Raw genomic sequence first — 25,312 nt, forward strand, 5'->3', positions numbered from 1 at the left:
GTATATGAACAGAGTCATACAATATGTAATCTTTTGATATTGATTTTTTTATGTAGCATAGTGAGATCCATCTAATTTTTTGAATGAGGTCAGTAATAGTTTATCCCTTTTTATTGAATAATGTGCCATTGCATGAATGCACCACAGTTTTTTCATTTGCCTATTAAAATATATTTGGTTTGTTTCCAGCTTTGAAGTATTACAAATAAGATTGCAGTCAACATGTAAATGCCTAATTGTCATTCCTCCAGAAGAAATACCCAGGAGTGCAAGTGCTAGGTTATATGGTAAATGTGTGTTTAACTTTAGGAGGGGCTGCCAAATTATTTTCTATAGTGACTGTGCCATTTTATATGCTTGTCAGCAGTGAATGAGAGATCCAGTTTATCTACATTTTGACCAGCTTATGGTATCATTGTTTTTACTTTAGCTCATCTAGTGGTACCAGTACTTGGATTTCCTTAATGGCTAATGATGTTGAACATTTTTGCTTGTGCTTATTTGCCATTTATGTCTTCTTTGGAGTGTCTGAGTTTTTACCTATTTTCTGATCAGATTGTTGTCTTATTATTTAAGAGTTTTTAAAATAAGTATATATTCTGGATGTAACTCCTTTGTCATATGTGATTTATAAACACAGAACTCTCAGACTATAGCTTATCTTTTTGTTCTCTTAATTGGGTCTTCACTGTACAGAGTTTTGTGATGAAATCCGCGTGTTGATTTTTTTTTTCCCCCTTTAAGGACTTGACTTTGGGTGTCATAACTCTTTGATACCATATCATTAATTAAAGTCCATTTTTTTGAGCTATACATTTTGTTTTGATATATGAAGACATGTATCTACCAATAAAGTATCATACAGAACAGTTTTCATGTCCTAAAACTCTGGTGCACCACTTACTCATTCTTCCCTTTCTCTCCCACAACCCTCTACAAATAACTGATCTTTTTACTATCTCCATAGTTTGTTTTGTCTTTCAGAGAATGCCATGTTAGAATTATACAATATGAGCCTTTCATATTGGTTTTTTTTTTCAGCTTATAAATGTCTTCCCTCAAGTATTTTCAGATCCTGATATCTTTTAATCACTAAGTTTTATTCCATTGTATAGATGTGCCACGGTTTATCTATTCACCTACTGAAGAATATCTTGGTTGCTTCCAAGTTTGGACAACAAAAAATAAAGCTGCTATGAAAATTTGTGTGCAGGTTTTTATGTAGATGTAAGTTTTCAACTCATCTGGGTAAATACGAGGACAGTAATTGGTTTATACAAGAATACATTTAGTTTTGTAAGAGACAGTCTAAGTGGCTTTTATCATTTTGCATTCACACCAGCAATGAAACAGAGTTCTAGTTGCTCTCTTTTCTTGTCAGCATTTGGTGTTGTCCAACTAATTTTTGAAAGCTGTGCAAAAGGAATTCAATGGAGACGGCCTTTGAAGAAATGATGTTGGAATAACTAGACTTATTTTGTATAAGGTATATAAACCTCATATATAAAAATTAACTTATATAAAAATTAACTCAATGATTCAGATCTAAATGTGAAAAAGTTAAAAAAAACTTTTAAGAGAAAATCCTTCGGTATTTATTTAGACCTTTGATTTCTTTCACCAGTGTTTGGTAGTTTTGAACTAACAGTTTGTACATGTTATTAGGCTTATACATAGATATTTTAATTTTTGAAACTCTTGAAAATGGGATTGTGTTCTTAATTTTGTTGTTCAGTTGTTTATTTCTAACCAGTTGAAATATGGCTTATATTGACTTTTTTTTCTGTGACCATGCTGAACTTCTTTAATAGTTCTGAGGACTCCACATAGGCAATCATGTTGTCTGCAAGGCACGATAGTTTTAAATTAATCCTTTCTAATCTGTATGCTGTTTCTTTTTCCTGCTTTATTGCACTGGCTAGGACTTTCAGTATTATTATATTTAATAAGAGTGTTAAAGTCTGTATTAATTTGTAGATATATTGCTGAATATTTTTGTATCTCTGTTTATGAAACATGAGGTCTATTGGTAAATAGCTTCTTCTTTTTTTTGTCCTGTGTCTATATTTGGTATCAGGGTGATGCTGACCTCAAAAAATGTGTACTTCCTGGAAGAGATGTACAGAATTGATGTTATTTCTTCTTGAGATGTTCATTAGTATTCATTAGTAAAACCATCTGTAGTTGGTAATTTCCTTTTTGGAAATTTTGAAACTGATTTCAGAATGCTTTAGTATTTTAGGACTATTAAATGCTCTAATTCATCTTGAGTTTTTGTAGTGTGTGATTTCCAAATATTATTTTGTGTAAGTTGTCAAATTTATGTCTGTAGAGTTGTTTTCAGTATTTTATTATCCTTTTAATGTTTGTGTAGTCTTTAGTAATATTCCCTCTTTTATTCCTAATAGTGGTAACTCGTGACTTCTCTTTTTAGCTTTGTCAGAGTTCCTAGATGTTTATTGGGTTCATGTATTCTTTTTAAAGAATTAGCTTTTGGTTTTACTGATTTTTTTTTTTTTTTTTTTGGTCCCCTCTCCTTAGTTTACGATTTCATGGATTTCTGTTCTCTATATCCTTTCTGCTTTCTTTGAGCTTCTTTTACTTTTCTTTTTCAAGTGTCTTGTGCTTAGATTATGGGATTATGTGTCATTTTTCTAATCATGAAGTTACATAAATTTCCCTTTAGGTGCTGCCGTATCTAAATAGATTTTATCTTGATTCATCTCAGTATATAGTTTAGTTTTCCTGTTCCTTCCTTGATCTACAGACAGACTGTTAGACTTTTGTTATTTTTCTGCTATTGATTTTTAGTTTAATTGTGGCCAGGTAACATTCTATGATTTTAATTCTGTGAAATTTAAAGTTTCTTTTATGAGCCAAGATAGGGGTTTATCTTATTCTTGTAACCTTGGAAAAAAGTGTATTCTATTTTTACTAGTAGAATATTCTAGAAATTTCAGCTAGATCCAGTTGATTTGTGGTATTTTTTTTTTTTTTAATTCTAAATCTTTGCTATTTTCTGCATTTTAGTCTTATACTACTGAGAATGGGGCGATGAAATCCCCAATTATAGGTGAAGGTTTATGGATTTTTATTTTTAGTTTTATCATGGTCATTTTGAGACTTATTATTTTTAATTCTGATTTGTTTAAATTTTCTGTTTTAGCACATAAACTGGTTCAGAACACATGTCCTGACCTGACCCACTTCTATGGTCTTTGGTTCCAGTTTATTTTCAAAACTCTGATCTATGGGCCATCCCAAAGCCTATAGTTCACTTCTTAAGACTAGTTACTTTCATGCTTGAGCTACTATGGATTATGCCTGAAAATACTACATAGATTGAAAGAATCCCTTTTTTTTCAGCTCCTTACTCTCCTAATCTTCCCTTCTCTCTGATTGGGAAGGAGTGGTATATTACCTCTTTGCCAATATTTGCTTAGTGCAAAACAAGGGATGATCAGCAGGGCTCTCTTCCTTATAATCTGATAAGTGCAACTTGGAAATGGTCAGCAGGACTCTACTTCATACTCCTGAACCACAGAGATGATGTGAAGGGGAATATATACTGCTTCTGTACAAGTAATTACAAAGCTGGATGGTTGGCAGGGTTTCACTCCACAGTCTTTGTGGTTTTAGTGCCAGTTGAGGAGGTAGAGGGACATGACTTCTTTTACTTTTTCGAGTAAGGAAGGAATGGTCAAAAGGGCACTATCTTGGAAAGCTACCTTTTTCACAGTTCTTTGGCTGGAGAGAGCAGATATTTCTTCAAATGTTTTCATTTGTTTTTGCCTCTTGGTATTTTTTGGTTGTGGGTTTCTCTACTGCCCAGGTTAGGATATGTAGGAGATGAAGACAAATCCCAAGGAACTCACTTTCAGATAATTCTTAAAGTCCCAACACCCCCTGTCAGTCTCCCTTCTTTTCTCTACTTTTCATAGTCTTCAGCTAGTTGCTTTATAAGTTTTATCCAGGGTTTTAGGTTATTTTCAGTGGAAAGAATATAATAATAATAATAATAATAATAATAATAATAATAATAATAATAATAATAATATAATTGAGCTATCTTGTCTGGGACCAGAAGTCTTGTCTATTATAATTCAAGATCTAATGTTGTAAAAGCATTCACCTTAGAAAAAACTAAGGGATATATTTAGTATGTGTGTCCTATTGATTGTTTTTCTTTTGCATAAACATTATGACACATATGATTAGCATAGTCTTTATACCAGGAATAGATCTTAATAGGCTTGTGATTTCTCTCTTCTTTCTTTATTGTCTCTTCTTCCTAAATCATAGGAAATTTCTTTTGGAAATAGCAAAATGTAATGTGAGTATATTACAAGAGCAAGGAAAAAATACTTTTTGTGTCCAATTTTCATAAAAATATAGTTCCTGAAAGTAATGATTTAAAACCTGAAACAGTGACAGGACAAGGGGTGGCAAACTATGGAACAATGGCCAAATATAGTTTGAGACCTGTTTTGCTATAAAATTTTGTTGAAACGCATCTACTCCTGTTTATGTGTTGTCTGCTTCTGCTTTCATACTAAAATAACAGACTTCAAGTTCCTGTAACAGAGACCAATTTGGCCTGCAAAACCTATGGCCCTTTACAGGAGAAGTTTATTGGCCTCAAAAGTTTCATGTATTGAAGGCTTGGTCCCCCCTTATGGCCCTTTTTGGGAGGTAATGGAACCTAGTAGAGGAAGTTAGATCATTGGGGGAATACCCTTAAAGAGAATATTGAGACCCTGGTACCTTTCTCCCTTTTTGCTTCCTGGCAACCATGTTGTGAGTAGTTTTGCTCCTCCATGTGGCACTTGCCTTGATGTACTGTTTCAGGCCCAAAGGTAACGGTCAAGCAACCATGGACTGAAACCTGTGAGCCAACACAATCCTTTCTTCCTTAAAGCTTTTTATCTCAGATATTCCTTACAGTGACAGAAAGCTTAGTGATAGAATCCTTGGCTTAGAAAATATTGGAATTCTAAATTAATAAACATCCTTATACAATCATGATATGTCTGCTTATCTTTGTAATCCAGCATGGCATAAGGCAAAGAATGTGGAATTTAAAATCAGGCATACCTATTTTTGTATTTTTCTTTAGTCACTTATTAGATGTGTCAGTGTTCTTGTTTGTAAATTGAGAATAGAGGCACTCTTAATTTAGGAATTTAAAATTGCTTTCATAATTTGAAACAGATTTATATGCTAGTGAAAGTTACTTCAGCCTAGACTTCTGCAGGGCAGAATTCAGTGCCATTTTCTTGTTTGATGCCATTTTGGATTAACAGTAAAATGGATTTAAGAGAGTTAATTTGGTTATGAGTAGGGAATTTGTTTAATATCTGCCTGAACATCTGGTTGTGAGAGTATGAAATAAGATAAATAAAAGCCCATATCAAGTGGTCTATATATAGTAGTTATTAGTTGGTTGAAAATAAGAGTTACCTGGGGTGGTAAAGATCTCAGTGTAAAAACACATTGCTGACTTCAGCTTAATTGATACAATTTTATGCCCCCCCCCCTTGATTTTAAGAATTTTGAGACTGAGTACCATTCATACTGTTGCATGAATGGGTACAATATTCCGATTTTGTATAAATGTAGTTGTTCCCCCAAACATACAATTAAAGTGATGAAATAAATCCCAAACTCTTGAATAACTTATTTCCAAGAAACATCAAAGATTACTCTGAATACATTTTCTCTCAAAAATTTTGGCAGTGTCACTTCATTCAGATATAGATCCCTAATTCACTTAGGGCTGTCAAATCAGTTCTCCTTAACAAACTATATTTTTATTGGAAGTATAAAATTTTTAGTTAATAGCCCAGCCTCGTTGATTAATTAAAGAAAAAGCATGGTGAACTGTAACTAAGTTATGGACTAGCAAATCTCATTAGGTATAGGAGCTGCAGGATGAGCATGTGATTCAGTTCAAATCTATCACTGCTATAGTAAAATCATTGAAATAATTCAAGTATTGGTAGTTTGAAGTTCAAATATAGCGGATGGTATTGATAAACTATGGGAACTCCCCTTAGTCTTCAGTAGGACCTTAAAATTATTAGTAATATTGTTTTTTCATTATTGTAGTTATCTTCTGACCTGTCCTTGACCTTCAACCTTCGTTGTTTTAGAATTATATTTAAGAAATACATTTACTGGTTTTCAGATCCCACATTTGATCAAGTGTTTCCCAAAATTGATAAGCTTTCTTTTTTTAGTTGTTAATAGACCTTTATTTTATTTATTTATTTGCAGTGCTGAGAATCTGAACCCAGTGCTTCACACAAGCCAGGCAAATGCACTACCGCTGAGCTCCAGCCTCTTGATAAGCTTTTATAGAGGCACTTTTGTTTTAGGTTTTAGAATTTCCTGGATTCCTTTCCCTAAAGATTCCGATTGAGCAGTTTGAGATGGAGCCTGGACATTTGTATTTTTAAATCTTACTTGATTTCTACACAGGAACATAGGAGTTGTTGTCCTTCTAAATTGTGTGTAAGTAAAAAGTGAATTTTCAGAAACTTGGCAGTGTCACTTGATGACCTTTCAGTGTTTGTGTTGTTGTTGTTGTTTGTTTTTAGTACCAGTTGAACCCAGGGGCACTTAACCACTGAACCACATTCCTAGCTCTTTTTATTTTTTTGAGACTGGATCTCGCCAAGTTATTTAGGGCCTCATTAAATTGCTGAGGCTGGCTTTGAATTTGTGATCCTCCTGCCTCAGCCTCTGAGGAGCTACTAGGATTTACACGCATGTGTCATCATGCCTGGCTGGCTCCTGATGACATTTCTTAAGTACAGACAGATAAACAATGTTGTATCCCGTAAGTTATTGCATATTTTCCATTATTCATTGTTAAATGGTTTGAGTAAAAGCACTTCATGGTTTGAAGGGGGCATAGTGGTAAATAATGTGAAATGGGCTTTCGTGGTATGCTAGCCAAATAATAGCATATTTATTTAATTGTATATACCAATGTAAGTTCATACTTTGCAGTTTCAAATTATAGATCATTAATTCTCTACCCAGCTCCTATTATCATTGTTATATCTCTTGTTTGAGCAAAGCCCTACCTTTTCATTGTCTATGCAAACCAAGTCCATTCATTCTTTCTTTAGGCAAAACCTTCCCTTTCATGATGTACCACCTACCTCTCCTTGTTTGAATTCTATCCCATTATTAAAGGGCCAATTAGCCTAAGTTTCTCAGCTGTTTTCATTGATAATGATTTTCCTAAAAGTTCTATAGCTGATATCTAACCTGTAAATTTGTATGGGTGAGGGGCCCATAGCAAAATAAATAAATAAATTTATTTTTTTCTTGTCCTATGATCAAACCCAGAGTCTTGATGCATTCCATTCAAGTTGTTTTATCAGTTATATAGAGTTAACAAGAGTTAAAACTAGGAATCATTTATTTTAAATTTAAAAAAATATTTAGGGAGGAATGATGCCTTTTCCAAAGCTTTTATTACTTTTTTGGTCTTTGTGGATTCATTTTACCAGTGAAGTTTTTGTGGATTCCTTTTACCAGTGAACCTTTTGTACTTAACTGTGCTATTGATCTTTCTCACTTTTCTAGAATATAGACATCATTTGAGATTGCTCTGTCATGGTTTCTCAAGGGTGGTCCCTCAGATTTACCTGTATAAGAATCAACTAGATTCCTTATTAAAAGTGCATATTTTAATAATCTTTCCCCTAAACTATTTGCTTTTTTCCATGCATATCATTTTGTTTTTGTTCTTTTGCCACACTACTGTCCATTCTTTTATCAACTTTGAAATCCTTTCTGTTTTGTTAAGCTATAAGTAGTTATAGATAGAACAATTTTAGGGTACTGGTTAGAATATAGGCTGTGGACATATGCTGCCTAATTTTAAATTTTGGCTCTTTTTTCCCCAAGATAACAAAGCTAGTTATCTAAAAATATTTTTGTGCTTTAGTGTCCCTTTGTATAAAATGAGGATAACAGTTTATCTCATAGTGCTGTTATATATACATATTAAAATAAATATTTGTAAATTCTTTAGTGTTTGTACTTAGCCCTTAGTAAATGTTAGTTGCTGTTGTGATTTCTCACTTTAACTTTCATAGTTTTGTAACAGTAATTTGTGATCATTTACCTCTATTAGATTGCAAATTCCTAGAAGTGAGGGCCTGCCCTATTAACTTTTGTAGTTGTCAGTGGATTTTACATTATAAAGGGTTCAATAAATACTGCATCAAGTAATAGGAACATGGCAAAGTTCATAGTAAGATAGTTTTTCAGAGGCTATTTACTTAATATAAATTATAACTTAAGGTAATTTAATACTCTCTATTATATTTCAGGAATTCTAATGAATCATTGACCAGCACCATTTTACCAGTTGGAATGAGTTGTCAGAAATGGGCATAGTGCTTTTAGATCCACCATGTAACAGATGGATGTTACTCCATGCTGATTACTTTTTCAAGCCAACACCTGTTTAATTGTGTAGGCTCTTTGTCTCTTCATCTTTGAATTCAATTGCTAGCAAATAAAGTAAAAGTTCATGTAGTTTTTTTTTTTTTTCCTAAGCTTGAGTCATCATGAGTAGTAGTTTAGGAAAAGAAAAAGACTCTAAAGAGAAAGATCCCAAAGTACCATCAGCCAAGGAAAGAGAAAAGGAGGCAAAGGCCTCTGGAGGTTTTGGGAAAGAAAGCAAAGAAAAAGAACCTAAAACCAAAGGGAAAGATGCCAAAGATGGAAAAAAGGACTCCAGTGCTGCCCAACCAGGGGTGGCTTTTTCAGTTGACAATACGATCAAACGGCCAAATCCTGCACCTGGGACTAGGAAAAAATCCAGTAACGCAGAAGTGATTAAAGAGCTCAACAAATGCCGGGAAGAGAATTCAATGCGTTTGGACTTATCCAAGAGATCTATACACATATTGCCATCATCAATCAAAGAGTTGACTCAATTAACAGAACTTTATTTATACAGTAACAAATTGCAGTCCCTCCCAGCAGAGGTGGGCTGTTTAGTAAATCTCATGACACTGGCTCTAAGTGAAAATTCACTTACCAGTTTGCCTGACTCTCTTGATAACTTGAAGAAGCTGCGGATGCTTGATTTACGGCATAATAAACTGAGAGAAATTCCTTCAGTGGTGTATAGGCTAGATTCTCTCACCACTCTCTACCTTCGCTTTAATCGTATTACTACTGTGGAAAAGGACATCAAAAACCTGTCAAAACTCAGCATGCTTAGCATTCGCGAGAACAAAATCAAACAACTACCTGCTGAAATTGGTAAGAGGATTTGGATTATTACTATTATTTTTAGTATTTGTTATGCTTAGTAATTTTGTTGAGTGCTTTTCCATATCAGAAAGTTCCTGAAACTTGTTTCTAAATTCCATTTTCCCTGTGATTTACTTAATACTACATGACTTGAGATTACTTTGTAAGCTTCAAAAGTAAGATAGAAAGTAGATGTAATTAGACCTTTATCACAAACTGAATCTGCTCTGATTTTGGAGAAAATGAATTTGAAAGATGTTTGCCTAATTTTTAAGTTTTTATCTATTTTTAAAGTATCTATATATTTATACTAGATATATTAAGGCTCCAATTGCCCATTCTGACTTTCCTTTTTTTATCTGAAGACTAAATTCACATCACTTTTCTACTTGGTCTTACTAAAGGTTGTCACATTAGAGCTTTGCAAAACAGCAGTGTCATAGGAAAATAGAAAAACGTTTTATAAATTTTGAAAGTACTTGCATTTTCATTAAAAATCATCTAATATGAATATACTATAGTGAATCTTACCATTATGTATATCCATAAGACACTAATTTTTAAAAAATGTAAGTAAATAGCAGAAAGATCAGTAAGGGAAAGGGAATAGGAGGAGGGGAAGGGGATAAGGGTATTTAGGTCTAAATTGGAACAAATCATACTCTAATTTATAGTTATGTCAAAATGAATCCTAATGTATCACTAATATGAAGCAATTAAAAAATGGGGGAAAAAAAACTAATATAGTAGCAGCTTGAGCCCAATATTTCCAGGTATGCCTGGGCAACATAATGAGACCTTATCTCAAAAATGACTTTGAAAGTTATTTGCCTAATTTTTAAGTTTAATAGCAAACAAAAAAAATCCAGTACAGAAAAATTAGAAGAAGAGAGATCTTATAAATCCAACACTTAGCATTTTGATTTCATTCTGGTCTTGTATAGAAAGCTGAATTGTAACGAAACAAAGGAAATGTTTTTTAAGAGGATGAAAAAGTAAGGAATATAGATGTGTAAAGTCAGTAAATGGCAATTGTCTTTATTAAAATTCATTGGCATCAATTTTTGTGAAAATTAAAGGTACTGTCTTTGTCCTTTTTATTAGATTTTTTAAAAAAACAGAATAAAAAGTGTATTTTGAAACTTTAAAGGGAAGTTTTTATTAAAGGTTTATTTACACAAAGATAAATTAAATATATTCTTACATTAAAAATTGATCTTGTAGATGATACAGGAAATTTTTGATTTTAGGTTCTACAGCTTTTCAGGGAAATAATGTTTTCTTTTTTAAGATGCATTTAAACTTGGGTAACATGTTCTATTACATTTAATTCTAATTAGACACTTAAAATATTAATTTAAAAATACTTAGACTAGCCATTATATTATATATTTTCTGAAGTAATACACTGTATGTGCAAAGGAAGTATGGTTTGCTCAAGAGAGATTAAAATACTCCCAGGAATTTCTTTGTGGAAATGCTGCATTCCATATCTTCCCATAGAAATGAAATTGTTGAATGACTCATTTTAGTACCATATTGTTAAAATGTGACTTGCATTTATGGCTTATTGTTGAGTAGAAGTACGGACTTGGAAAAAACAAATAGTGAATTTTTATATATATTATAAATATTATTGCTTGTATTATTATTGTTTTGCGTTTTTTGCTATACTTAGTCCTAAAACGTTTGACTTTAATTCACAAGTCTTTAAGGGTTTCTTTCCATAGCATTGCTATCAAATTACCTGGAAATTAGCATATTTAAGTGAGGAATTATTTCATAGAACTTAAAAAAATTTTTTTAAGTTTTAGATGGACACAATCCTTATTTATTTACTTTTTTTTAATGTGGTGCTGAGAATTGAGCCCAGGGCCTCATGCATGTGAGGCAAGTACTCTACCACTGAGCTACAACCCCAGCCCTATTTAACAGAATTTTAAATTTAACTTCAGTTTGTTCTTGGGAATATACACGCAGCAGTTTTACTGAAAATTGAGCATATCTTTTTAAATTGGCATATTTTATTTTATTAAATGGTTTATATTTGGAGCTACCTAATCTTTGCCTTTATTCATATATTTGTAATTCTAAAAACAATCATTGAAGTTGTTAATGTGCGCCCTTCCACCATTACTTAACATTACTAAAGTTTGTGTGTGTGTGTGTTTAATGCAAACATCATACATTTGTTTTAATACAAGTAGGGTATCAGGTAGAAAGTAAATTGCTTTTAAATATAATGTTTAGTAGGAGTAATGGTTTATAAGGTTTAATTTAGTTGAATTTGGGATAAACATGCAGAAGTCTGCATTATTCATTTCCTTATAGTGAACAAAAATAAAGATCTAGTAAAAATAACAAACAGTAATAATAGCTGTTGTTGGAGCACACTGTTAATATGTCATATACTGTGTGTTGATCTGTTCATGTATATTATTCTGTTTTGTATTTCTATAATGAAATACTGGAGGCAGGGTAACTTAGTAAAGAAAAGAGGTTTATTTAGCTCTTAGTTGTGCAGATTCTAACCTATAGAGCTGGCATAAGATTGGCCTTGGTGAAGAAGGCCTTATGGTATATGACATTGCAATGTTGGGAGTGCCGGCAAGAGGGAGCTATCACATTGCCAAACAGGAAGCCTGAGAGTCTGGGAGTAGCCAGGCTTGTTCTTTTACAACAACCCTCCTGGCCGAATTCAGAGGTCCCACAGCAAATACTTTGTTTCCTTCCAAGGGCAACTTTGCAATGGCTTAAGGACCTTCCCCATTAGATATCAGCTCATACCTACCACTAAAGAGAACTGGGCCTCCAGCACATGAACCCTTGAATGAACTACATCCAAACCATAGCATCCTGTGTATTTTATATGTATATCACTAAATCTTTTCGATACCCAATAAAATGGGTATCCCTTCCTCGTAGTGCCGAAGGAACTAAAATTGTAGCAATTAGATAATTTATAGAAGATCCTGCAACTAGGAAATTTTCTGATTTTGGACCTGGGTCTCAGTTTTCACTCTATGGCCCCCACTGGTCTAGACAAATGATATTAATCCCATTCTGATTTAGATTCTGATTTAGTGATCTCTGGCAGGTCCAGGGAATTATTTTACTTTTTTTTAAAAAAAGAACAAACTATTATTTTATATGCAGCTGCAGTTGAAAGCCATTGCACTCATTGCAATGAGATAGTGTTAACAACATAATTGAAATATAATTTACAAACTGTAAATTGATACTTTTAAAGTCTGTAGTTCAGGGTTTTTAATGTATTCAGAGTTTTTATTCATTACAAACAATTTAAAACATTTTCATCACTATGAAAATAAAATCTGTACCCTTAATCAGTTGTTTGATTTAGTGTACTACTTTTTTACAGCAGAATGCATTACAATTCATATTACATATATACAGCACAATTTTTCATATCTCTGGTTTTATACAAAGTATATTCACACCATTTGTGTCTTCATACATGTACTTTGGATAATGGTGTCCATCTCATTGCACCTCTATTTCTAACCCCATGCACCCTCCCTTCCTCTCCCACCATTTTCCCTATCTAGAGTTCCTCTTTGCCTCCTATGCTCCCCCTCCCTATCCCACTCTGAATCAGCCTGCTTATATCAGAGAAAACATTCAGGCATTTGGTTTCTTGGGATTGTCTAACTTCACTTAGCATTGTATTCTCCAACTCCATCCATTTACCTGCAGATGCCATGATTTTATTCTCTTTTATTGCTGAGTAATATTCCATTGTGTATGTATACCACATTTTTTTTTATTCATTCATCTACTGAAGGGCATCTAGGTTGGTTCCACAATCTAGCTATTGTGAATTGTGCTGCTTTAAACATTGATGTGGCTGTGTCCCTGTAGTACGCTGCTGTTAAGTCCTTTGGATATAGACCGAGGAGAGGGTCAAATGGTGGTTCCATTTCAAGGAATCTCCATACTGCTTTCCATATTGCTACACCAGTTTGCAGTCTCACCAGCAGTGTATGAGTGTACCTTTTCCCCCACATCCTCACCAACACTTATTGTTGTTTGTATGCATAATAACTGCCATTCTGACTGGAATGAGATGAAATCTTAGAGTGGTTTTGATTTGCATTTCTCTAATTGCTAGTGATGATGAACATTTTTTTCATGTATTTGTTGGTTGATTGTACATCATCTTCTGAGAAGTGTCTGTTCAGGTCCTTGGCCCATTTATTGATTGGGTTATTTATTTATTTATTTTTGGCGCTTAGCTTTTTGAGTTCTTTATATACCCTAGAGATTAGTGCCATATTTGAGGGGTAAAGATTTCCTCCCAAGATGTAGGCTCTCTATTGACCTCACAGATTGTTTCTTTTCCTAGAAGAGACTTTTTAGTTTGAATCCATCCAATTTATTGACTTTTGATTTTAATTCTTGTGCTATAGGAGTCTTATTAAGGAAATTGGGTCTAATCTGACACGATGGAGATTAGGACCTACTTTTTAAAAACTTTTTATAAGTATATAGAGTTTTTAAAATTCTTTTGTTCTTTTTAGAATTTAATTATTTTTTGTTATTTTTAGTGTATTTTGACATGTTATACATACATGGAACATAACTTACCCAATTAGAATCCCATTATTGTACATGACTTGGAGTATCACTGGTTGTGTATTCATCTATGAACATAGGAAAGTTATGTCTGATTCATTCAACCCCTTCCTAATCCCAACTTCTGTCTTTCCTTCATTCCCCTTTATCTATCTACCAGCACCCTTTGGTAGGCTTTCAATAACTATAACTTGAAATAGTATGACTATTACTATTAGTAATAGTCATACCATTTATTTAACCCATCTTGTCCCATTGTCCCAATTGTGGAACACCTCTAAAACCTTATAGAATAACTATAAACTAATATCATTATAAACAATATATATGTAAGCTGTAGGTTTTGATTTCCAACCTGTTAATGTACCTTTATAAATTTCATTGAAAATGCACAATTAAAACCTTAGAATTTAATGGGTTAATGAAACCTCGTACTATTACCTGTTTCCACTGTTCTAGTATCTTACATTTTAGTCATAGGTCATACTATTATAATTTTATAATAAATTTATTGTAGTATTTTTATATAAGGTTATAATTTTATTAAAATTTTTTATTATAAAGTTGTAATATTCCAATACATACCATTATAATTATTTTACATTGTAAACCTTAATCTTAAAATTCTCAAAATTCTACCATGACTGCCAGGATTGATAGAATTATTTTCATGTTCATGGCTCAGGTAACATTAAATAATAAGTTTTTTGTACAAATGCCAATGAATAACTCACTTTAGCAAGAAAGAAATCAATAAAGGGGATTTATAGTTGTTAATAAGTAACTCCTTTTGACTGTGAATCAGCAAGAAACCTTAGAGAACTAGAAATGAGCTGTTAACTTAGTCTATTGTTATCAAATTTTCAAGTCTTTTACTAAACAAAACCTTGTGGTAGAAGTTATCACTATTGCTAAAGGAGGCAATGAGAATATAGAAAAAAGCACTTGATTGATTTTTAGAAGTTGTTAGAATTAAAGGAGATAAATAATTCCTATGCTGCAGCGCATTCCAAAGAGAAGAGGGCAATCATTGTATCCTAAAGACAGCATGTTGCAGAAGTACTTGCTTAAAAGAACCCCCAAAGTTTTCTTTGCAGTGAAAAGGAAATTTAAGTCTTTTAAATATAATTTAAATGATATAATGATATGACTTCTAACCCTTCTAAACCTGTTAAAACTTGTATGACAGGTATTTCCAGTTTTGTTAATTATGTAGTTTCACAGATGCATTTTAGTAAGGTTTGAAGTGTTCTTTTTTTAATAGCTAAACTGAGTACTTGAAAATTATTCTTAGAAGTTCAAAAACAAGAATAACTTCTAAAATATAAGCATTTTTAATGTGATCAGTTAAGTCTTGTGTGCTGCATAAGAAACAATGTTTCAGTGATAGGCAACATATATAAGTGTGATATATAAGCTTATGAATAGTGAGTGACATCAAAGCTGTCTTACGTGCACCCTGTAATGTTTGTACAAGGAAATTGCTTCACAAAATTACATTTCTCAGAGCATCATCATTTGACATATGACTATAATAGTTAAAAGTGCACAACCTCTGAAACAAACCTGAAATATTCAATTAACAATCTTTGAGTGCCTGCTAGGTACATTTTAATATTACCTTTTTAATATATAAAACTGAATTTTCTTGTTTTTCCTATTATATTTTAAATTTTTTGTAACCATACGATTTATTTTTATTTTTTTTAGTCATACATGACAGCAGAATGTATTTTGACATATAATACATACATGGAACGTACATACATCAATCAATATTGTCTATTCTGCTGCCCTTCCTATCCCCCCTACTCCTTCCCTCCTCTCCCATCCTTTATCTCTATCCAATCTAATGTGACACACTTTTTTTTCTTTTTCTCATCACAACATCATATATGTATTCTGTGTAACAATGAGGTTCTCCTTCCATCTTCCGTTCAACTGACCTTAATTTTCTAAAGGATTTTTGCATCTATATTAATTATGAATGTTGACCTTTTATTTTCCTTTTTTGGGCAGTGTTTGGTATCAGGGCATTTGTGGCTTCAGATCATATAATGAACTGGGACATGTTTCTTCTTCTTTTATATTCTTTAAGCATTTTTATAGAATTATTTTCTCTTTAAATGGAGTAGAATTTATCAGTTACACATTCTGGGACCAGGATTTTCTTTGTGGGAAAATTTTAAATTACTAATTCAATTTATAAAAGAGATAGTTATTCAAGTTTTCTATTCTCAGTTCATTTTTGGTGGTTTGAATCTGTTGAGGCATTTCTGTTTTATATGAGTTGTTGAATTTATTGACTTAAAAGTGTTCCTAATTTTGTTTTATTCCTTTAATGTCTATAATATGTATAGTGTTATCCTTCTTTAATTATTGATATTGGAAATTTGGATCTTTTTCTCTTTGCTTCCTCAGTCTAGGTAGAAGTGTTTCTATTTTATTAATCTTTTAAGAAAACTATTTTATTTTTTTCTATTTTTATGTTTCTTTGTTCTTTAATATTATATGTTTAATATGTTCTTTGTTTTCTGAAGTTGGTAATTAGGATGATTTTAGGTTTTATTCTTTTTATTGAATAAGCATTTATAGCTATAAGTTTCCTCAAAATATTCTTTGAAGCAGCACACAAATTTTGACATGTTGTGTTTTGTTACAAATCAGTTCAAAATGTCTTCTAGATAACCCTTGTTATTTATTTGGGTTATTTAAAAGTGAGTTGTTCTGTTTCCAAGTTTTTGAGAGATGTTCTTAGATTTTTTCTTTTTATTTATAAAATATGATCCATCTTGATAATTGTTTTAAATGAAGTTGAAAAGTCTGTATACCCTGCTGTTTCCTGGAGAATTTTATAAATATGAGCAAAGTCAAGTTGGTTAGTAATGTTATCTATTTTTTTCTGTACCCCTATTAATTATTTTGAAATGAGCGTTGAAAGCTCTGACTATAATAGATTTGTCTTTCTCCCATTAGTGCTATTGATTTTTTGCTTCTTATAACTCGAAACTTTGTTATTAGTTACATATAGACATTTTTTGATAAGGTAACCATTTTATCATTATGAACTGTGTTTTTAAAAATTTTTATTTTAGTTGTCAATGGACTTTTATTTTATTAATTGATAACCTGGTTACTGAGACTTTAACCCGGTGCCTCATACATGCTAGGCAAGCGCTCTGCCACTGAGCCATAACCTCAGCCCACAAACTGTTTTTATCCCTGGTGATACTCTTTATCTAAATTCTATTTTATCTAGTATTAATATAGTCAATCCAGCTTCCTTGTTGATTGTTGTTTGCATTATATATATCTCCTTCCATGTTTTTATTTTTACAATTTTTTGGGTCTCTATATGTAACATGGACAGCATGTAGTTAGGGTTTTTTTGTGTGTGTTTTTTATCCTGGTGGATAATTTTTTATTCCTTTTTTCCTCTCCTTTTATGCCTTCTTTTGGAGTATTTTCTATAATTTCCATTTTTCCACTGTTGGCTTATTATACATCTTTGTTACTTTTTCTTTGTTTGCTGTAGTATCTATAATACATTATGATAACTTAATAGATTTTACATTCAAGTGATATACTACCTCACATATTTCCTGAGAACCACACCACAGAAGTTATTTTCTTCCTTTCATATTTCACTTCTTTAGATATTATAAATCCCATAATAATAAATTACTGTTATTCTCTTTAAGTTCAAAATTATCCTTTTTTAATTTTGAATAAATTTCAGATTTTCAGAAAAGCTGTAAAACCAGAAGGTTCTCATATATCCTGTATCCAGCTTGCCCTGTATAACCATTATATAATGATCAAAACCAAGAAATTAACATTGATAGAATACTTTTAATTAAACTATACATTTTATTTTATTTCACTTATTTTTCAACTAATATTCAATTTCTGTTTCAGAGTTCTATGTTATATTTTAATAGTCATGTATCTGTAACCTCCTCTGATATGTGACAAATTGAAAGACTGAAAGTCTTTTAGTTGAAGGACTGATTCAGTCTTTCCTTTTAAAATATCAAAGTCAGAAAAAGTGCTGCTCAGATAATTTGAATGTATCATTTATTTTTGGTTTCTAGGATATTTTTTCATGACTACTTTGAGTTTGTGTTTTTGCCCAAAATAACATAGTGATTATGATGCCCTTCTCAGTGAATTATATCAGGAGATATATAATGTTGATAAGTCATATTACAGGTGATTTATTTATTTTTTTTTGGTATGTGTGGGGGGTACTGGGATTGAACTCAGGGGCACTTTACAATGGAGCTACATCCTCAGACCTTTTTGTTTTTTGAGACAGGGTCTTGTTTTAGTTGCTGAGGTCTTCCCTAAGTCGCTGAGGCTGGTCTTGAACTTTTGCGATCCTCCTGCTTCAGCCTCCTGATTTGCTGGGGTTATGGGTGTGTACCACCACACCTGGTTTACTGGTGATTTTTGACCCTGTCCACTTGGTGAATGTGATTTCTGTGCTTCTCCATTGTAAAGTTAATATTTTTTTCTTTTTAAATTAATAATTGTCTTGGGAGATGCTCATTTTAGCCCATGCAAATATGTTGATTTTCCTTAATCTTTTGGACACTATTTTTAGCACTCATTGTGGATATTCCCTGCAACAATTATTACAGTTTGTATTATTACAGTTTTATTGTAATGGTGAATTTTTTAAAATCCCTTATTCCATTCATTAACTTGATTTCGGTAAGAAAGAACTATCCTGTATCATTTACTTATAGTTTAGACTCATTTTTTTCCATTCTGTAGATTAGAATTCACTATTTTTTTTTTTTACATTTTATTGCTCAAATTGTTCTATCTTTTGTTACTGTAAATACTTATGAGTTCATTCTTGTGCTTTTTGATATGCCATCTTTTTTTATATTAGTTGTTGATGGACCTTTATTTTATTCATATACTTATATGTGGTGCTGAGAATTGAACCCAGGGCGTCACACATGCGAGGCAAGCACTCTACCACTGAGCCACAATCCCAGCCCTGATATGCCATCATTTTTTTCTGTTTCTTTTAAAAGATTATCGAGAAGTGTCTTATTTACCACTTCTCACACTTTTCATTATTTATTTGGCTATCTAATAATTTCCTTTTGTCTAAAGAACTTCTTTCAACAAATTAAAAGAATATATTATAGTGTAGGGTCTACACATAATGAATTCTCTCAGTTTTTGTTGTCTGAAAGTGCTTATTTTGCCTTCACTTTTAAAAGTTATTTTTCTTGGTAAAAATTAGTTTGACAGTTTCCTTTTCTTTTTCTTCTCCCCCTTATTTTAAAGATCTTTCTCCATGTTCTTCTGGCTTGCCCAAGTTTTGACAAGAGGTTTGCTGTTATTCTTATCTTGGAGTTTATGAGCCTCTTGGATCTGTGAGTTTATGGTTTTTATTAATTTTTAAAAGTTGGCCATTATTTCTTGTAACTTCCCCCATTTTTTGGACCATTCGTTTCTTTTCTGTCCTCTTAGATGTCTCTATATATTTTTTTAAGGTCATTGATGTGCTTTTCCTTTGTGTGTGTGCTCATGCACACATGCCTGCATTTTAGATTTTGTTTTCCTGTTGCTCCTTATTCAGTATCTAAATCTATTGTTTAAGCCCATGCAATTAAATTTTCATTTCTGATATTTTTCACCTCTGTACATTTCATTTTGGAGTCATTTTTGTTCAAGTTTTCTTTTGCCTTGCACTTACAGAGCTTTTAGGTAGCTTTTTAAATATTTTTGTCTCCTAGTTTCATCAGCTCGTTTTTATTTTGTTTATGGAATGATTTTTCTTTTGTTTGGATCATATTTTTTCTATTTGTTTTCATGCCTGGTAAGTTTTAGTTGGATATCAGTATTATAATTTTTATATTCTTAAATTTTGTTGTATTCTTTTATTAAACAGTGTTGGCTATTGTTTGGCATACAGTTACATTACTTCAGAGTCAGTTTAATCCTTCTGTGGCTTGTTTTTAAGCTTTGTTGTGGTTTCTGCAGCTTTTTGTCTGCATATGATTTAGTTCCATACTAAGATGATACCTTTTTGAGAACTCTCCCCGATATACTGTTATGGGGTCTTTCCCAGTGTTGAGAATCCAAACAATTCCCAGCCTTGTGTGATTACTTGGAGTTATTTGGATTGCTTTCTGCTGGCTTTCATAATTTGTTTTCACATACATGCAGATCATAATTTTGGCGAAGACTGAAAGGGACTGGTTCTTTAGATTACATAAATCTGTTTGCTGCCGTTCTTTCTGAAATTTTTCCCAGAACTGTAGCCACCTTAACCATCTTAAACTTAAGCCTTTTGCCACAATGCAGTGGCCTTTTTTCAGCATTTCTTCCCTTCTTTTCATGTGACATAGAACTACCTCTGGCCAGTAACCATAAGGGTCAACCATAAGATTCATATAGTTTTCCAGTGATATCAGAGAACACAGTCGTGTATGTCTACTGTCTATATATAATTTTCTTATATGTTTTGTTCATTTTCTAGTTTCATCATGGCCAGAAGTAGGAATCAGTCTAGTAATTGATGTATAAATGGATGATATTGTAATGAGTATGGATCCTCTGAAAAGAGGTAAAGTTTGTTTTGCATTAAATTACTGTTTAAATTACCACACACTCTTGGATTTAGTTCTTCTCAGGGTGATACTATTTAGTTCTGTCCTTAAACCTAACACAAATTCCTTGGTGGTCTTTATTCCTTTAGGTGTTGTTTTCTCTGCACCAGCTTCCATCTTGGTAGGACTGACATTCTAGACTCTTATGCACTATAATTGGCAGCTGTTAAAATATCTGCTCAGCTCTTTTATTTAGCCTTTGAGATGTTGTTTTCCCCCTCACTCTCTTTGCAGTCTCCTCTTGAACATATTTTATTTTAGGAGTCAGAATGTCAGGTAAGTATACTGAAGATTTAGCGACTCCACTCTTTATGGTTTTCTCTTTTTCAGGGTTTCCAACCTTGAAATGCAGCTACTCTGAACTTTGTCTTCTGGCTTCTCAGGGAACAGGTCTCTGGCTTTTTGATTTATTTTCCACAAGCAGGGTTTTGAGCAACTTCATAATAAAAAATGTGTATTGGGCTGGGGTTATATAGCTCAGTGGTAGAGCGCTTACCTAGCATGTGTGAGGCAATGGGTTCCATCCTCAGCACCACATATAAATAAATAAAAATAAAGGTACACTGACAACTAAAAATTTTTTTAAAAAGTGGATCATCTATGATTCCTGAATTAGTTACCTATTATATAAAATTATTCTGAAGCATAGCTCCTAAAAACACCATCATTATCTCAGTTTATTTGGTGCAGGAATCAGATGTAGCTTAACTGGACCTTCTAATTTAGTATTTCTCATACGATTTCTCAGTCAAGGTTTTAGCTAAGGCTTGGATAGTATCTGAAAGTTCCTTGGGTTAAAGATCCACATTCAAGGTCATGTGATTGTTAGGATTCAGTTCCTTTCTTTGGCATCTTGTTTTGTTGGGCATGCAAGCTGAAAAATCAGTAGAACACTGGCAAATAGAAGTCTCAATCTTTTGTAACATAATCACAAATATGACATTCCCCCTTAACCTTTGTCTTATTTTGTTGATAAAAAGCAAGTTGCCGAATTCTGTCACTTAAGGAAAGGATAATTATTCAATCAGTGTATCATTAGTGAGGCAGAATCATTGTTGGCTATCTTAATCTGCCTACTGTAGTTCCCTTTCACGTGTTGTTTCTTCCAATGTAACTACTGTATGGTTTTTCATAGTGATTTTTTTAAAAAAATAATCCACCGGATGCCACCATTATCATTAGCCAAAAGCTCAGTATTTGCAGATACTTACCCTCATTCCCTCTGAGAGCAAAAATGTTCTAACATTCTACCAGTTTCTTCAGACTGCATGTTTTATTTTTTTTCCTAATTAGCCACTAGATATATTACCTGGATGTGTCATTCATATCACAAATTTAGCATGACCAAAATATTCTCACCAAAACTTTTCTCCCTTCAGATTATTTCTCTTTCCAAATTGCATCATTATCTTCTCCATCAACTCAGGTTCATTATCTTGAAATCATAGTATTTTTCTTCTATTTAATCCTAGTGAAAATATGACCAATTCGCCAGAAAAATGCTAGACTCCAACTGTTTGTTACCAATTTGCCGCAAATTAAGAAAAATTGAAAGTAAGCATTTAGAATCTTATATAACAATTTGACATTAGTAGAACATCCAAACTTGTAATTTTATGTTTAAAACAATTTTGGTCCTTGTTGAGCACACAGTATTGCATGCCTGTAATCCCAGCTATTCAGTAGGCTGAGGCAGGAGGATTACAAGTTTTAAACCAATCTGGGCCACTTAACATGACCCTGTCTCTAAATAAAAAATTAAAAGGGCTGGGAATGTAACTCGGAGGTAGAGTGCTCTTGGGTTCAGTCCCCAGTACTGGAAAGGGGAAAAGAGATGTCCACAATCAGTTGGAGGGGGAGGTAAAAACTGCACTTTCACTATGTATAGTTTGAGAAGCACTGTTCTATCCTATTTCTATTGCTTATTCTTCCTCTCTTATATCACTTGTTCATATCACTTCCACCACTGTTTTTTAGATGGGCCTTCGTATTATTTTATGTGGGCTAATTGCTCTAGACTGTTTACTAATCTGTCTTCTAAAGTCCATCCATTCAAATCTTTTAGAGCAGCATGATTATCATTGTGTTGAAAATTTTAATTTGTACTCTATTACCTGTTCAAGATGGTCCTAGAGAAACCTAGGAGAATGACAGGTAATCATTAGGAATTTAGTGTTCAAGCATTTTAATTACTGGGGTATTTAAAAGTGGGAGGGATAAAACTTTTCTCTCCCTAAAATTGCTCTTGTTTGATGAACATTAGTTTTACATCCCAGTTGTCTAACCTATAGACATTAAATACTATGTGTTTCACTGCTTTTTGAGTGCTGAACACTGTCTTCTTATATCACAAAAAGTAGAAATAGCAGGAGTAATCCCAATATGAATCTAGTTAGTGTTAATATCCTTTGGGAAGAGATCTGTCCAGAACACTTCATTGTCTGAAGTAGGGCAATATCATGTCATGGTTACCAAGTTTTGGATACAGCCTGCTACCTTTGCCTTCTCTAAAGGCAGGACAAAACAATAATATAAAATTTTTGAAATAGAATTGGTTTAGACTTTAGAGAACTTCTGTGCAGTCAGAAAAACAATATTTTTACCACAGTATGTTGATTATTCATAGTCTGCAAATTTTACAGATGTCTTTTTTTTTTCCTGCCACAGTTCAGAGCAAGGACTTAGTATGATTTAAGTTTTTGTTGAAGTATGTTTATAAAAAAAAAAGTGTGCCTCTGTCACAAATGTGTAATTCAGTACCATTTACAAATCATGTAATCAGTATCGAAGTTGAAAATGGAACAGAAGACCACCCAAGAAGCCCTTCTTTCCATCACTACCTAACTCATTATCCTCATCAAGGGTGTCCTGGGATTTTGACTTCTAATTCATCTTACTTGCTTGTTTAAAAATGGAGTCATATGTATTGTGTCAAACATCTTCCACTTGACATTTTTCATCTATTTTGCTGTATAAAAGTTATTCATTTTGTATTACCTAATATCCAATAATGTGAACCTACCACAATTTAACCATTCTAATGTTCTTTGGCAGTTTCTAATTTGAGGCTGATATAGTGCTATTATATTAGGATAATACAAGTCTTTGGGTAAACATGTTTCTAGTACATATACACACACACATCTGGCAATGAAATTCCTGAACTTTTAATTTTTTGGCTTCCTTTCTCCCATCAGATTTTTCTTGGAATGTCTATATAGTTTCTGCTCATCTATTATTTAAGTATGTCTTTCCCTAACCTATTCAGCCAGCATCTTGTTTCTCCTATTTACCCATAATGTTGTGTATGTATATATATATGCACACTGATGTCTAAACTTACTTTATGGCATTATGCTTTTCATTATATTTTTGTAGAGATCATAATTTTCCATGATTTTTAAGCGCAACATTGTCACATCATTATCCTATTAGCTCTATGTTCACAAACATGACCACTACCACTGCACACCTATTAGAATTGCTAAATTCCAAGGCACTATTAGAACTAGATGCTAGTGAGAACTTTTTTTTTGTATTGCTAGTTGTAATGCAAAATGGTACAAGTACTTTAGAAGACAGACACTTTGGCACTATCTTTACAGAGTTAAACATATCCTTAACATATCCATCAGACATGCTTCTAGGTGTTTATCTAAATGAATTAAAAATTTTTATGTCCACACAAAACCTGCACGTGATTGTTTTTAGCAACTTATTTGCCACTGCCAAAAATTGAAAGCAACCATGATGTCCTTTAGTAAGTGAATGGATAAACTATCAATCCAGAGAAAGAAATGAGGGGGACTTGGATGTATATTGCTAAGGGAAAGGTAATCTGCTACATGACATTCTGACAAAAGTGAAACTAAAACATCAGTGGTTACAGGGGCTGAAGTATGGAATTTTCAGAGTGGTGAAACTATATGATACTGTAATTATATATACATAATAGTATACATTTATTACATACTATGGAACTGAACAGAGTGAATACTAATGTAAATTATTGGCTTTAATTATAATTCAGTTGGTTCATAAACTTTAAACAAAAAGACCATGCTAAAGTAAGATGTTTTAGAATATGGGAAACTGTAGGGAAGTACAATTTTTTGGCAAACCTCTAAAATTGCTCTGTGCTGCAGTCTGGCTAGGCACAATCAGGAGCCACTTGTCAAAAGAAACTAACTTTATTTTTAGAACCACACACGCCAAACAAAACAGCCTCTCAGGAAAAACCCTCAGAGCCTCAACTGCCACCACCGGCTTTCCACAAGCCTCTCTCTCCCACCCAAGCTTCTCTCCACCTCCCACAATCCTCCTGCTCGAGGCCGATTGGCTGGGTCACGTGGGCGGAGCCAAAAAAGTCCCCCAATGAGCAGCTCCGTGGTCTGAAAGGGCAGGGAAACAGCCCAATGAGCATCACCGCAGAGGAGCCAATCAGCCGGCAGCTGGAAGTTTGCTGGGGCCCCTTCGGCTGTGGCTCTCAACATCTCCCCCTCTCTGTTTAAACAAAAAGCATGTGGCTTAGGGACCGTGCCTGCCTTAGGTTGTCCAGTAGTACATATGGTCCTTACCTGTTAGGTTGGTACCATTGCAATTGGATCTTACCCGTCATTGACTACCGGTCCAATATACAGCCACACCTGTGGAGAGGTCTTTGTACCAGCGGGGGGGTGAGGTTCTTTGCCTCACCTCTGTTGGCCCCCAAATTTTAGCTGGACAATCATGACAAGCAGAAGGGAGGAAGATACACCAAGCCAATTGACGGCTCCTTTTGGAAAAATTGTACCACC

General features: G+C 33.1%; 1 protein-coding gene across 1 annotated transcript in view; it reads left to right on the forward strand.

The window, feature by feature from the left end:
* Shoc2 (SHOC2 leucine rich repeat scaffold protein) overlaps positions 1-25,312 on the forward strand; it is a 98,550-nt gene that overhangs the window by 21,156 nt on the left and 52,082 nt on the right. Inside the window, exon 2 of the mRNA XM_015494787.2 lies at positions 8,352-9,294. Within this exon, the coding sequence (XP_015350273.1) occupies positions 8,592-9,294 (703 nt within the window). The 5' untranslated portion in view covers positions 8,352-8,591. The remainder of the gene's footprint in view (positions 1-8,351; positions 9,295-25,312) is intronic.

This window comes from Marmota marmota, unplaced genomic scaffold (genome assembly GCF_001458135.2).
Source record: "Marmota marmota marmota unplaced genomic scaffold, marMar, whole genome shotgun sequence".
In the NCBI taxonomy this organism is placed as follows: domain Eukaryota; kingdom Metazoa; phylum Chordata; class Mammalia; order Rodentia; family Sciuridae; genus Marmota; species Marmota marmota.